Source organism: Aptenodytes forsteri, unplaced genomic scaffold (genome assembly GCF_000699145.1).
Source record: "Aptenodytes forsteri isolate BGI_AS27 unplaced genomic scaffold, ASM69914v1 Scaffold145, whole genome shotgun sequence".
Lineage (NCBI taxonomy): Eukaryota > Metazoa > Chordata > Aves > Sphenisciformes > Spheniscidae > Aptenodytes > Aptenodytes forsteri.
Window position 1 is genome coordinate 3,048,360 of NW_008795122.1, and position 15,021 is coordinate 3,063,380.

A 15,021-nucleotide genomic window follows, 5' to 3' on the forward strand; every position below is an offset into this window, starting at 1 on the left:
GATTGCGTTCTAGCTGGGCTTTTGCCTTTCTCATTTCTTCTCTGCACGACCTAACGAGATCTGTAGTTCCCCAGATCCTCCTTCCGGCCCTTCTTGTAGATGAGCGTCACATTGGCATTGGCAAGCCTATGACAACTATGACTCTTCTTTGAGGGAACAGGTCTCACAGCTCATACTTTAGAAGAGGATTGTCCCAAAAGGCAAAATAATTACAGAAAAATGACTTTTTGTCAGTGATTAATGTTCTGTCGTACTTTACTGCCAACCAAAGTAAGTTTCCTGCTCTTGGCAAGCCTATGACAACTATGACTCTTCTTTGAGGGAACAGGTCTCACAGCTCATACTTTAGAAGAGGATTGTCCCAAAAGGCAAAATAATTACAGAAAAATGACTTTTTGTCAGTGATTAATGTTCTGTCGTACTTTACTGCCAACCAAAGTAAGTTTCCTGCTCTTCCCAGGTGAAATGAAGTTGCAGCTAAATAGCTGACTATTTATCTCCTGCATTAGAGAACTGAAATGCACAATTAAAAATCCATTTAAGATTGCCAAACATCAGTCACTGTAAAATCCTTTCTTTGTGTTTGCGTTCAGACTTACATTGAGAAAAAGTGATATTTTAGAGAAGCAAATTAAAGCAATTATCATGAAATAGAAAATGGAAAGAAAGCAATGGATAAACTCAGCACCAAGGACAGATTCAAACAGCCACAGGTTGAACCCCAAGCACGGCTCCTGTACAGAGAGCCAGGATTCTCTGAGAGAGAGAATTAATTAGCCTATACTTGCCTACATCACCTATACTCGTATAATTGTCATCTTACCTAAGATACAATTTTATACTTAAAAAGTATAGCGTAACTCCAAGATTTTGAAGAACAAATAAAGCTTCTTTTACACTGCAGTTTCCTCTGACCAGAGTGTACATCTGTGGCTAACAGAAAGGGGAGGATGTAAATAAGGAGTAACTGATAAGGTACACTAGACCCATCCACTCCCTAAGTTTTGCACCTAGCAGAGAACAAAATACAAATTAAATTGTGGGTTGTATTTGCTCCTTCAGTTTTACTCGCACCAGCGTGTTTCACTGCCCTTTTGGATATGGTCCTGGAGATACTGATGGTAGTCCTGGTTCCATGTTCTCACCTGCCTTGGGAGAGGCCTAATTCAGCATCAAGGCTGCACAAGCTCATATGCTGTACGGTCACACTCTCCCTGCTGTGGGGAGCAGTCCACTTTGTACATGTATGAGAAGAGGGGCTTCACCCCACTTGTCTTATATCTCACACAAGCATCCTCACTATCGGACTATAAGACCAATCTTTTTCCCTCTGAGCTCTACGTAGCTTATGCAAAAGGCTCTGCGTAGCCTATGGAAAAGCTATTTAACCACATGCACAGGGTGGAAATGCATCCTACAAAGAAGTTCCATAACATACTCAGTTTATCTGGAGCAAGTTCAAGTCTTTGCTCCAAACAGGGCAGAACAAGGGTGATTCGAACCGAGGGTTTGCCATACCCCTGTGTGGTATGTCCTAACCTATGCCAGCTACTCTGCATGACAGACAGGACAGGCTGTTCACCTAGCCTTCGTGAATGCCTGACCCAGCCTATGCACATAAATCCAAGGGAGGATCCATGGGCAGGATCCCCAGTAGAAGGAATCACCTACCTCTGGCCAGAAGTACTTGTGTAGGTACCCCCACACCTTGCCCCTCACTCACACTCTACCCCTGTCTACCACCATCTTTCCAAGTCTCCCTTCCTTCGATGCCTCATCCTGTGCTGCCCATGGAGGGCAGCTGCCTGACCTGAGGCCGGCGAGTCCTCTGGGGTACCCAGGTGCTACACTGTGAAGGCAAATCTTGACTGTCTTGGAGAAGTTCTCAGAGAAACTTTCATGTTCTCCTTTTATTCTTTCTTACCCTCTAGCTTTGCTTACCATGAATAGAATGACATCAGATAAGCAATCTGGTGCTGAACTTTTGTATCTGTGGTTTTCTTGTACCCCTAAATTTAAGCTTTCATGTAAGCAATAATAAAAATGGCTCCATTTCATCAGATTGTTGAAAAAATGCTTCGTAACAGACATCAGAGAAAAACTGCAACCTGAAACTGCCGAAAACGTCACAACTGTGCGAACATGAGGAAATGATGTATCGTCCTCTCTGGGTTGTTAACTCTGAAGCCTAGTGATATTGTAAAGATCAGTACTTGAAGACACTTTTCACTGACTCCATGCAAATAAACAAGCAGGGAGAAACATTCCTGTGCCAAGGAGGTTTAATAGCAGCTAATATACAGCATTCTGCACATTCCAGCATAAAACTTCCCTAGGATATTTGGGATACCTAACACTCGCGCATTCCAAATGTTGCTCACAGTGGTTTGGGACTCTGGGACACCACTTCCTACATAAGCTATGAGTGGTAGGGTTGAGAAAGCCTTGCCTGTCACACTGCCTATAACAGGTGTAGGATTTATATAACATGCAGGGATTAGTGAGCTTTGCGAAAGACTTCCAGCTGACTGAATAAGCACATTTCTCAGGAACCCCTAAGGATTCAACCAATTATACCAAATGGCGAGCTGTGGAAGCAAGGCTCAAAGTGGGGGTATGGGAGAGCCTCCCCCTCACAGACTCAGAAAACAAGTCTCCAGTGCAAATGTGCTAAGTCCTGCTGCAGAATCCAAGAAAGCAGAGAGCTAGCATCTGCTAGAGCATCTCACTTAACACCCTCTTCTGAAACACGTTTGTTGCCAACTCAGGGGGAACACCACTACTGCCAACTTCCATATAAAATGACAGGATTTCTCACCTGACCCCAAGCAGGGTACAATAAATTTTAAAAAGATATCTTTATTTGGAGGAATATTTTCCTTTGTCATCTCCATTGTCCATTTTCCAATCTTCTGAGCAGAGAATTCTTTCTTTCCCTTAGGATGCCTGAAGCAGTGGGACAGCCTTCAGAGTGGCACTGAAATAGCAGTCTGGGTGTCCCTTTGGGGGACTGCAGTCCCCTGGCATGGCAAGTTTGTCTGTAGAACATATCTGATTGCACGAGCCACCAGAAATGCTTTCTCTGCTGAAGTCAGGAAGACAGAAAGGGCAACATCTGGGCTGATCGAGGCACATAGGAAAACATCTTTGCCAACTTATTTCTATGGAATGGTCCAGTCTGTTGCCCTACATTGGTTGGAAGGATACATTCATAGACAGGTATCTAATAAACTTTGGTCTAAGCAAGTTCTATTGAGCTCAGCTGTTAGCTTTTAATTTTAGAAAGACTTCGGGAGATGCTTGAATATCCCAATTTAGATCGCCTTCTGTAATTTGAATAAATATGTGATTCTGCACAATGTAAGACTGGGTACCTACTGAGATCCACAGAGTTAACCTGACTTTGGATCAGGCTGAGAGTAGGATTTAGAGCTGGTCAGTCACCACATATGTGTGAAGTTTTGTGATGGGCAATTGTTTCACTATTTTCTGCTGATCAAGACTTACTAGTGTAGGATGCAACATCTTAAAAACCAAACATTTGCATCACTTTCTGAGATGTACTGTATCTCTGAAACATAAGACCTCTAGATATTTGCCAGAAGAAAGAAATCTGAGAAGGAATCTAATTGTTCATTTGGAATGGGGGTATACGAGAGAATAAAATAAACATAGTATCTGAGAAAACAATATCATTAATCATGGAAAATTAGGAGAAAGCCACAGACCAGAAAGAGTGGTTAACCAAAAAAAAAAGTAAAATCCATAAACAGAGAAGGAGGGTATGATTCAGGATCATTGGTGCTGTCTTTCAGATCTGGGGCTCTTATGATATTCAGAGCCTCAGTTTCTTAGTACTGAGTTTAGAATTGAGCGTTTAGGATGTGCACAGTTACAAAATTACATGATTTGCTGAAACGACTGTAGAGAGAGTATTTAAGAATATGCAGTTTGACAGCTTTTTGGCATTGATTTATCCACAATATCCTACCAAAGAGAATTAAAATTTTCTGAATGTGTTCCTTCCAGTGAACTGGGACATTTTACAACAGATCACATTTCTCTGGTGCCGAAAACATGCCACTGAGTCAGCAGCTGTGCTAACAGAGGTATGCAGAAACCTTTCCTGCTTCTGCACTAGCTTTGTTTTTATGTTACACGGTGGCTGGAGAACAGGCATAGAGAGGCACAGACTACTGGAGATAAAATATTCATGTTAGATTGAAAGGTTATAGAAGGATTATGACACACTTTTAACTTCCATACAAAGACAAGATGAAATCGTGTTACAGCTTATCAAGAATCAAACTGCAGCCTCTTCAAGCGAAACCTGGCTTTTATTATACATGTGTGTTATGCCTAACAACTGAGCTGCGCTCACAGGTAACAAACAGTATCGGCGAAAGCACACTTAGGACATCCTTAGAATGCAGCTGACTCTCCTCAGAGATACCCTGATCTGAATAGGTGCTTTAAACAACTTCACTAACCCACAAATCTTTTTTTGCCTTCTGCTACTGGCCAAATATTGACCAAATAACTCAATCTTCACTGCATTTGAAGTCTCTGGTACATGCAACAAGACACTGTGACAGTTTTATGAGAGTATGAATATACACACTTCTAGCACTCAGCTGAGCTCTCTAGGGACACTTTCATCCATTCCCATCTTCCCTCCTACATGTAACCAAGGCTGGAAATCAAATCAGCGTCCCACATGTCAATCTCACATTACTTGCCCACCAAAGCAGTGAGACACGTGGTTGCTTCATAACTCTTCCCTCACCAAATTGCACACATCTACCAGCCATCAGCTCATATACACAGGATTAAATGTGGAAATAGCCACTCATGATCACAGCTAACAGGTAACAAGTGAAAACTCAAGTCAAAGGAGCAGCAAAGAGGCAGGCCGGTAGGTAGGTCACTCTGGGAGTGAGGGCTAAGAAAGGAATTTGAGACAGGAAGTATGAATGACTAGTCTGCATTGGCTCAGCAACTGCCTCTCATATGCTGGAACAGCAATTGCACAAAAGCCATATGAAATTCACATAGAAACAGTGCATCCTTGGGCCTCTTCTTTAAAAGATGGCTGTGAACACACCGATGGGCATTACAGAAGATTCAACAGGCTCTGAATAATCAGTTCAGAAAGAAGCATTTCAGAAAATGGAGCCTGCACTTCTCTGCTTCCCTGACACTGGTTAATTACCGCCATTCCTCAAGGCTCAGGTCTCCAATAAATCAGCTCTGTGACACTATTTAATCCCAGCAACCTGCTGACAGCACTGAATTTGGAACATGCCAGCATTTCAGAGGTGTGCTCCAGAAAGCCTTTATGAAATGCTTTAAAGGTATTTGAGAATAACTTCATCTTTACATTATGTTTTATCTCAATATACACTGAAAGCCTCAAGATTTTCTTGCCAAGAAAGACAAACAATGTGAGGACATCGGATACTTACCGCTTCCATTAGCCCCTTTACTGTGGGTGATTTCAGCATCAAAGCATCAAACACCTCATCTGTCTCCTTCCTCACATACAAAAGCACTGAAACAGAAAAAAAGTCAAACTTGGAGCAGGTTCAGTCAATTGAACAGATGAAACACTCCACACAGAGTAGAAAAACAAATATTAATCCATGACAGATAAAATGAAGTGCTGAAGATGGTTTGCACTTAAAAAAAAGTACTCTTATATCATCAGTGATCTAAACATGGAAGACACATCATAGTTGCTTTGAAAACACACAAAGAGAATTCAGCAAATTTAATTTAATGTGAGGAATCTGTATCTTCAAGAATTTAAACTTCCATTTACTGAAATAAGAGAAGCTAAAAAGCACTGGGGCCCTGTCCCTGGGTCATAGGACAAAACACACAAGCCAGGTCTTCCTAAACCTGTGTCTCAGCTTGCACCTCTCCAGGCTTCATCCAAAAGGCTGGGAAAGGACATTCAGAAAAGGCAAGTCTGGTTTGCCTTTAGCTGAGCCTTTAAGAGCAAAATCAACGAACGCCATTTGTACTCCTGAAAATCTCCTTTTCCTCCCTCAGATGTCCTGCCAGGTCTTAGTGGTTCACAGGCGCAGTGCCCTGCCCTCTCTAGCTCTTGTTGTCCCCGCTCTGACCTGTACAGGTAAAAGGAGGAAACTTGCTGTTACATGGCAAAAGCAAAGCAGACAGCTACAAAGCAAATAAACATAAACACTAGAGAAGTGTTTTAGGCGTAATCTCACATGACTGATAAAGTAGCAGGTTAAATAAGATGTTCTACAATTTATTTTGTTCCCTAAATAAACTGCTTTTTCAAATAGCAGTGCTGCACATTAGGTACAAATACGCATGCACTGTTAGGTATTTTATGTCTGTGTGACAAACTACATTGGTAATCATCTTTTTTTTTTTTTGTGGTAGACAGAAAAAGATATCTTTTGAAACTGCTAATCCTTGTGGTCCAAAAGATATCTTCATCAGGTAACTCCATAGATGACTTGCAGACGAACCAACAGAGTTGATGGTATTTTTCATACAGAAGCAATTGTTTGGAAGCTAATTCTCAGGTCAAGGCTGTAGCAGGGTGGACTCAGGCCCATTTGCAGAGAATTGTAGCTTCTTTTCCCAGGTTTTGAAATTATTGAAAAAAGATTTGAAACATGGGCAGATCAGTCACATCTTGGTCTACAAACCAGACGTGCAGGACAATGGTGGTTTTTTGCATCCTTAATTCAGAAGTATGAGCCACAAAACTGTTACCATAGGCACGCAGAACCACATCATTTTCACCTACGTTTTGGTAATTCTTTGGGACCTGCCTGAGAGTGTCCTTTTAAAGGACTTAGAAGCTGAGATAACTTTGGGTCACAACCTAAGTAACTGTCAGAATATAAGAGAACAAAAAAAATCCACATCAGTAGTTAAATTTTATTGGGTCTGATATGTTTACTTGCATGAGCAAGCACTCGCTCTAAGTGCTAATTTTACCTGTACTAACACTTTTATTAATTCAGTAATTCTTTTCTTGTGACTAGGGGGCTGTCCTGTAACTCCTGGCTTTTCAAACATCTGGACCTCTGCCAGCCTTAATAATGACAAACGTATCTGAAAGGAGCAAAAAAGTCACTCAGTCCAAAGTTAAAGTTGGGGACATTATACAACCCAAGCGCTGAGCTTTAAATCTCTCTGTTGTGCTTGGCGTGTCAGGCAACGTTATGCTGAATGAAGGATCCATTACAAGGATAACGGAGAACTTGAATCACTATTATACACACAGAGAGCCAAGATTAGTAAACATATGGGGGGTTGTTGGATTTTTCTTTCCCCCAACAGGTGTGAAAATCCTGGCTTTGATTCACTAGGGCACTTTTCCATAAATGACTTCTGGTGACAGTAATGCCTTAAGAAGCCCCTGTCTCATCCCTGCCCTTGTGCTCTGTTACTCTGGCCCGTCTCAATGAATTTTCCTGGATGATAAACTCTCTCAAACAGCAGATGTGAGTGAAAAAACAACCCTTTTTTCTGAGTTGTTCTTCAGACAGATCAGGTCCCTGCTTCAGTGTACAATGCAGCCCCACAAGCCTTCGTGCTGGCATAACCACGGGGAGGAGGCTGGCTGGCCCGCAGCAGGAGGCACAGCCAGGGCGGAGGGAAAGGGGCTGCAAAGGCTCCATTGGGCTCAGCAGCACTGCCACTGAATGCCAAACCGTGACTGTGACGATGTGACACAACTCATACTTATGCCCTCTGATCCTACTGTCACCACGTTCATGGTATCTAGACAGGCTCACTTTAATAGTACAGGTTGCAATATTTGGGGCTGGGGGGGGGGAAATCTCATATCAGGCAATGAGCTATTTTTGACTGAAAGATAAAAGAGAAATTCAAATTTGTCTGACCTCTACATTACTTGGCCTCAGTTCTTAACCTTCTTACCAGCATTGAAACCCGCTGTAATCCTTAATGCTCTTTAAATGTTAAAAAGAATTGCAAAAGATAGGGATGATAAATTTATCTTTAGTTACTTAAGAAATAGCCCTGATTCACAAAATTGCAGAGTGGCAACCAGCCTTTGCTGAAGGCAAGGGAGGCTGTTACATCTGAGAGATATTTGGAAGCCAGGCCATCAGACAGATCAGGTCCCTGCTTCAGTGTACAATGCAGCCCCACAAGCCTTCGTGCTGGCATAACCACGGGGAGGAGGCTGGCTGGCCCGCAGCAGGAGGCACAGCCAGGGCGGAGGGAAAGGGGCTGCAAAGGCTCCATTGGGCTCAGCAGCACTGCCACTGAATGCCAAACCGTGACTGTGACGATGTGACACAACTCATACTTATGCCCTCTGATCCTACTGTCACCACGTTCATGGTATCTAGACAGGCTCACTTTAATAGTACAGGTTGCAATATTTGGGGCTGGGGGGGGGGAAATCTCATATCAGGCAATGAGCTATTTTTGACTGAAAGATAAAAGAGAAATTCAAATTTGTCTGACCTCTACATTACTTGGCCTCAGTTCTTAACCTTCTTACCAGCATTGAAACCCGCTGTAATCCTTAATGCTCTTTAAATGTTAAAAAGAATTGCAAAAGATGGGGATGATAAATTTATCTTTAGTTACTTAAGAAATAGCCCTGATTCATGATTCACAAGAGTGGCAACCAGCCTTTGCTGAAGGCAAGGGAGGCTGTTACATGTGGGAGATTTTTGGAAGCCAGGCCACTGAACTGAGGATTTAAGTGTGAATGCAGAGGGACAATGTTAGATACCTCTTTTAAAAGTGTTAACAGCTTGGCTCTCCATTGGCAAATCTGCCAAGGCAGAAGACAAGCAACAGACATGTGGCAAAAATGAAACTAAGGACATGATGAGGCAGTAAGACTTCGGTCACTACGAAGGTCTGAACCCAGGCATTAACAACACTGAACTGAGGATTTAAGTGTGAATGCAGAGGGACAATGTTAGATACCTCTTTTAAAAGTGTTAACAGCTTGGCTCTCCATTGGCAAATCTGCCAAGGCAGAAGACAAGCAACAGACATGTGGCAAAAATGAAACTAAGGACATGATGAGGCAGTAAGACTTCGGTCACTACGAAGGTCTGAACCCAGGCATTAACAATGCTCCGATTGACACCCTATGAACAATGACTACAGTCTTTGTAAAGCAGTCTCTGGATGGAGATGTGGCACATTTCAGTCAAGGAAAGTAGGGCTGGTAGCTGTGACCTGGCTTTCCTTTACCACTTTTGGAGGTTTCACTAATTGCCCAGGCACAACTTCCCTAGGTGACAGAGTGAATGCTGTCCTCCACAGGGACGGTTCACAAAACCCTGATTGTTATGAATCCAAAATGTTTCAGAGTAGTTTAACACGACTTTCCTGAGAGACAAAAGCTAGACAAAAATATTACTTTCTTCAAGCTGAGAACTACAGGACTGGAAATCTCCCTGATCTGTAACACAGCTGCTGCATTTATAATTAACGGGAAACTCCCTATGAAATCTGAAAGGGAAAGTGATTTGAAAACTCTTACTACTGAGAACTCCAAACAGGAAAAGGCCACAAGTCTAGCCAAGTAACTAGCTGCGCTGCACACTTGGTACAGATTAACATACTTTACATTTCTGTGTTGGGCACTTGTACCTCCCTTAGAGGTCAAGAAGATGAAAGAATAACTCACAAAGACGCAGCTACCTGTGTGAGAATATGAACCTTGTTTTACCAATGGTTTGCAAACCCCTTCAGACCTGTTCTCTTGAAGGCTGCCCCTTAATACTTTTGCTTCCACCAGACAGTATTACAATTAGGTCCATCAGGCAGAGGTGAGGCCACACACTGTCACTTCAGTTCTTCAGGTGGGCTTGGACCCCTCACTGGGTGCTACTTACCTGCACTGCTGTGATAATGAGCCACCTTGGGATTACATTGCTTTTAATGCATATTTTCACATATCAGACCTGCTCTCTCTCAAACATTACACCAGCGCCCCATCTATACCTGCTCTCTAGGAGTTACTGATTCTGCTGTACCAAATAAATCTGGGAGAAAAAAAGCTTCTAGTATGGCTAAGCCTGGGAAAAACAGCAGAACATTTTAATACCCGGTGACTCCTGTGGCAAAGACGGTATTGTCAAATGGGCAGATTCAGCTGAGCTGCGCTCCATCAGCACAATCCCAGATGCAGGGTTCCTGACGGCAGGAAGTTCACCAGAGCAAAGGCCACGCTGGAAGAGCCTTGGCCTCCAGCCAGCACAGTCCAAGTTGCGAGAAACACTGAACAGGAAGGGGATGTGAAGAGAACATCTTCCAGCTTCTCTGGTTCCATGTCTCTCCTGGATTTAATTATTTAACATAGTTTTGCCACCAGTTGAAAAACATTTTTTCTTCTTTCAAATCTTCCCCTTGAAATGGTTGCAAGTCCTGGACGATATTAAAACAACTTACCACAGCAAAGGACAGGAATAATCAAAGCAAACCAATACCTCCTTGCAGGCAACTCTCCAGGCTTCCAGCTGGGAAACCCAGGTGAAATTGCAGGAAATGACAGTTCTTTATGTACCCCTTGTGTCTGTCCCCTTCTGCTTGATGGAGCCCTGGTAATGTGAATTTGGTCAAGGCCTTGAGTCAATCAGATGCAAGTCTGTGGTCAGTGCTGACCTCACATAATTAATTGAAGATTTAATTAAAACATGTTCACATTTATTCCAGGAAGATATCAGTCTCCATCCTGTAATCTTGTATGCTTCTCCTGGTTCAAGCACACCACCCTAACCAACAGAGAAACTTTGCAAATGCAGGCTCATGGGAAGTTGTTTCTATAAAGCTCAAATGAGTCTTACAAATGGTGCAACTAAGAACAAGTGAGCTCACTTCTGTACCTTGTTGCTTTGTTGTGTCACAAACTGATGGGTGAACCTCAAAACATTTGCAAGTTTGAGTTATATAAGTTGGTCAAACCCCCGGAGCCTCCAATAAACTTACATGACAGAACTCATGAGACTGAAGGAATGGCAAATATTCTCCAGGGTGTCTAACTGTGACAGTGTAGGAAGTTATCACCTATAGCACTGCACTGGAAGTGACTGTACACAAAGCAGATTTTGTGGACAAAACCAGCATCTGCTCATCCTTACCTTCAGTGCAAAGTTTAACAGCTCCACCTAAACCATTGCTTCAATATTACTCAACTTAAGCTTCACTGTAGCAGACTGGAAAACAGGAGTTGGACTGGTATAGCATACGAAATGCAACTGTAATAATATTCATTCAGGGCAGTAAAAACAGTTTAGGGAAACAAACACAATTCAGTTAGGTCTGCTGGAAGATGTCTCTCCATGCCTTATATTTCTAATTGGGTAGGAAATTTCTGAGATTTTATTCAGGCTAATCTCGCTCTGCAGTCAGCAGGAGCTTGCCTGTGTAAGGTCTCTGTATTTGACCCAGTGCATCTTGCATATTTGCTTGTGATCCCAGCCAGAACAGAAAAGATGAGCAAAAGTTAAAAATAGACAACCACAGATTTGCTACTGGAACATTTATGAACTATGTAGCTTGGCCAAGGATCAAGAAACTTTCTAGCTTTTTTTATATTTTATATACACTTGTGTCCTGATCCCTTCTTGAGATAGCACAGTCCTTTTTTTTTTTTTCTTTTCTGCTTTTAAATCATTACTAGCATTTGTTAAAATGCCTCCTTGTATACTGGCAGGCGTAATGATCTCTTCTCCCATCTACCCCACATTTGCACTAGCATCAAACAACTGACTTGGTCTGAGCCACACCTGCCCTCCCAGCTTGAGGACATGAGTCCCACAGCATTATTTTTAACTGCTAAGAATTGACTGTTACCTCTTTTCAGGCCTTCTTCTTTCATTTGTTTCAAAGGGGACGGACCAAACTCTTCCTCCACAGGCCGGAACATCCTTTTGACCAGGACACTGCTACTAGAAAACACACAACAGGTACCATGTCACAGTAAAACTGTGCTCCCAGCAGGAGAGGAGACAACAGCAGCAGTCGTGACTCACTTTGTACTCTGGCAAAAACCCCACTAGCTACTCAAGTAGCACCAGACCAGAAACTGCAAGGATTTAGCTTTTGATGCTTATCTGAACTCTCCAGGCCTCTCAAATTGCCCAGACTGACTGGCTGGGACAGGTGACAGGAAAATACACTCCTATGTTACATACTATTTTGAAAACCCCAAAGGCCGTTAACTGTTTAAATATTGAGGGAAGGGGGATGGGGAGGAGCAAACAGCTAAGTAAGGAGCTGAACCCACATTTACACATTGATTCACCTCCTCTTCAGGGTCAAGGAGATGGCCTCAGGAAACAGCGGCAACATTTCTAAAATCTGAGACCAGACAAACCAGCGAGTTCAAAAGGAGTAAACATGCTGGGCCAGATCCAGCCCGAAGCAGCGACGCACTCCACCAGGGAAGCTGAGGGCTCAAGGCACTGTGGCCGCCCCCTCCCCTCGGCATAGCTCTGGCAGGACTCGGTGCCTCCTTTTACTCTTGGAGGAGAGAACTGAAGCCAGTGTGCTTAATGCAATAAACCCCTTTGTTTCTTGAATTCCACTGTGAACCTTATGAAGAACATTAGCTTCATAAAAGAAACAAAAAGGGCTTCATGTTTTCAAGTCAATGTTAGCTGCAGGCGCCCGGCCACTCCCTACCACAGGCCACTTTTTGCAGGCCTACGTGAGTGCAGTTGTCTTACTTCAAACTCTCAGATTTGAGGGTGCTCACTTGGGATTCAAGCAACTTATAAAAGTATGGGGCTTGCACACATTACAGTTAATACTGGCCGAACTTCAGTCACACATACTAAAGCCCTTATTTCATGACATCTGTAACTATTTTAGGGACTTTCTGCAATTCTTCCAGTCCCTCCAAAGACAGACAGGGGGTGCTCCCATTTCCAACCTTCCCCCTTCCCAGGATCTCCCGTTCTCTTTCTGCCTTTCTCTTCTGGCGCTTGGGCATTCTCTCTGCCGTTCCTGTATTTGTCGCATAAACATGTGTATGCTGCTAAACAGCTTCCAGGAACGGGGTGAAGTTCAGTGCTTCATTAAAAAATTCCTGGTTTTAAAATTATTTGAGAACCCTTATATATATAAAAGACATTTTGTTATCAAATATATTGTCCTGTCCCTGTATTGAACCTTATGGCTCTTTAAACTGTTTTACTTGGAAATGTAATAAAAAATAGATATAAAAAGCAGCCAGTTCACACAAAGGAAAAGAAAGTTACCATAAAATAAACCTCCCTCTACCAGTTCTACGTATTATTCACTTACCGTTAGTGATGGGAGAATATGAGGGAAGGGGGTGAAAGGGGATCAGTTTTATCTGATTTCGTGTTTTGTGCCTGCTTTCTATGAATTTGTACCACTAACTGCAAAGCTTGTGAAACAATAAATGTCTTACCCTTCTCTCTCATCATCTGTATTATAGTAAACCTAGAAGGGTGGAAAAAAACCAATTATTCCCGAAACTCAGACACCTGCTTAACAGAATAACTTCAAAAGGGAGAAAAGACAACAAGTGGTTTGCAGTTTTTCATCTGTTAAAAATCCTTTTCCTTCTATAAAACACAAACATCTCTAGTTCTAATTGTGATCTGGAAAAAGCATGGCTTAGAAAAACTGCTGTTGAATATCACCTAGTGGAAATATATCAAAGCATTTTGACAGACATTGCCCTCTCCCCTGGTTTGTATCATTTTCCCAATTATTTTACAATCCTCTAAATCAGATCACTGCTCACCTAAATTACCCCTAATACGATTTAAGCCACAACACTCACAAGCTTTTGTATGTATTTAATACTGTCTGAAAATCTAATTAAACTATAAAGACCAACATTAATCTACAGTCCTAATGGAAATACAATTACTAATGGCACAGCTGAACTTTTTTGCACAGACTGTGGGCAGAAGCGCAAGTCCAGACCATTGTTTTGTGTAAATCAGCATAGCTCACAGTCACTGGGACCGAATTTACAACAGCAGCAACTACGGCTAACAGTAGCAGGGGAGAAATAAAATCACAGTTTGTTGTCAAAGGCTTTACAGAACAGTCAGCCAAATTCCTCACAACATGCCTGCACCGCGGGTCCGCACCAACAAGTGCACCAGCACTCCAGCTGCTGAGTTACTGTGCAAGCGTGGGGCAAAGGCACAGCACCGGAGCCCCACGTACCGCTGGGGCAGAGCAAGGCATCTCGGGCCAGTTTCCAGCACTTGTGCTGGCAAGACTCAGAGCACACTCGGCTCTCAAGGGGAGCCTTCACTTCTGAACCTGTACAATGAAAATAGCTCAGAGGTGGGTGTGTGTGCAAAGCTGAGGTCTGTAACTCATTCTATGATCAGCACCTGAAAGTGGCTACACTTTCATAATAAAACATTCATAAATAATAAATTATTGTCATAATAAATCATTCTTATATTAAGTAATACACAAAACAATTGAAAAGTTCAGGATAGCAAGAATGCCAATACTACAACCTATACAGCAGTAAAAGACAGAGCTGAACATTGCCTAGGAGCTAGCAAACTGGGGTATCTTCCAGTTATTTTAGAAAATAATTTACAGGATTACATATACTAAGGAATGCTTCCGCCTTCTCCTGTTTTGAGACAAATCCACATTCTGGTTTGAAAGCCATGAAGACAGAAGGTACCCAGCACTGATACGTGCGTGGGCGTCTTTCCAATTTTGGAGAGTAAGTCAGTGACAGCTGTGATTACAATGTCTGCGCTCTTTGTGCTTTGCTCTACCACAATTCTCACTGCTTTAAAATAAATGACAATTCTAACACTGTGTCATTTAATATTCGTTATTTTAATATTTTGCAGCAAGATGCACATAAATTTTCCTCATCTACTATTTGTCTTTATAAACACATGCATAAAGGTCTCATTCTACTCCCTGAGATGTTAATAAATAACAAGTTCATATTCAAAAAATTGTCAGAGCTGACCCTCCAATTCAGGTTTGCAATTTTCCAACAAGCAATAAAGCAGG

The 15,021-nt window shown here is 42.4% G+C and overlaps 1 protein-coding gene across 1 annotated transcript in view; it reads right to left on the bottom strand.

Moving 5' to 3' along the window:
- GRHL2 (grainyhead like transcription factor 2) overlaps positions 1–15,021 on the bottom strand; it is a 59,539-nt gene that overhangs the window by 5,943 nt on the left and 38,575 nt on the right. Inside the window, exons 12-14 of the mRNA XM_009277171.1 lie at positions 13,424–13,455; positions 11,839–11,933; positions 5,466–5,551 (exon numbers count right to left, since the gene is read on the bottom strand). Of these exons, the coding sequence (XP_009275446.1) occupies positions 5,466–5,551; positions 11,839–11,933; positions 13,424–13,455 (213 nt within the window). The remainder of the gene's footprint in view (positions 1–5,465; positions 5,552–11,838; positions 11,934–13,423; positions 13,456–15,021) is intronic.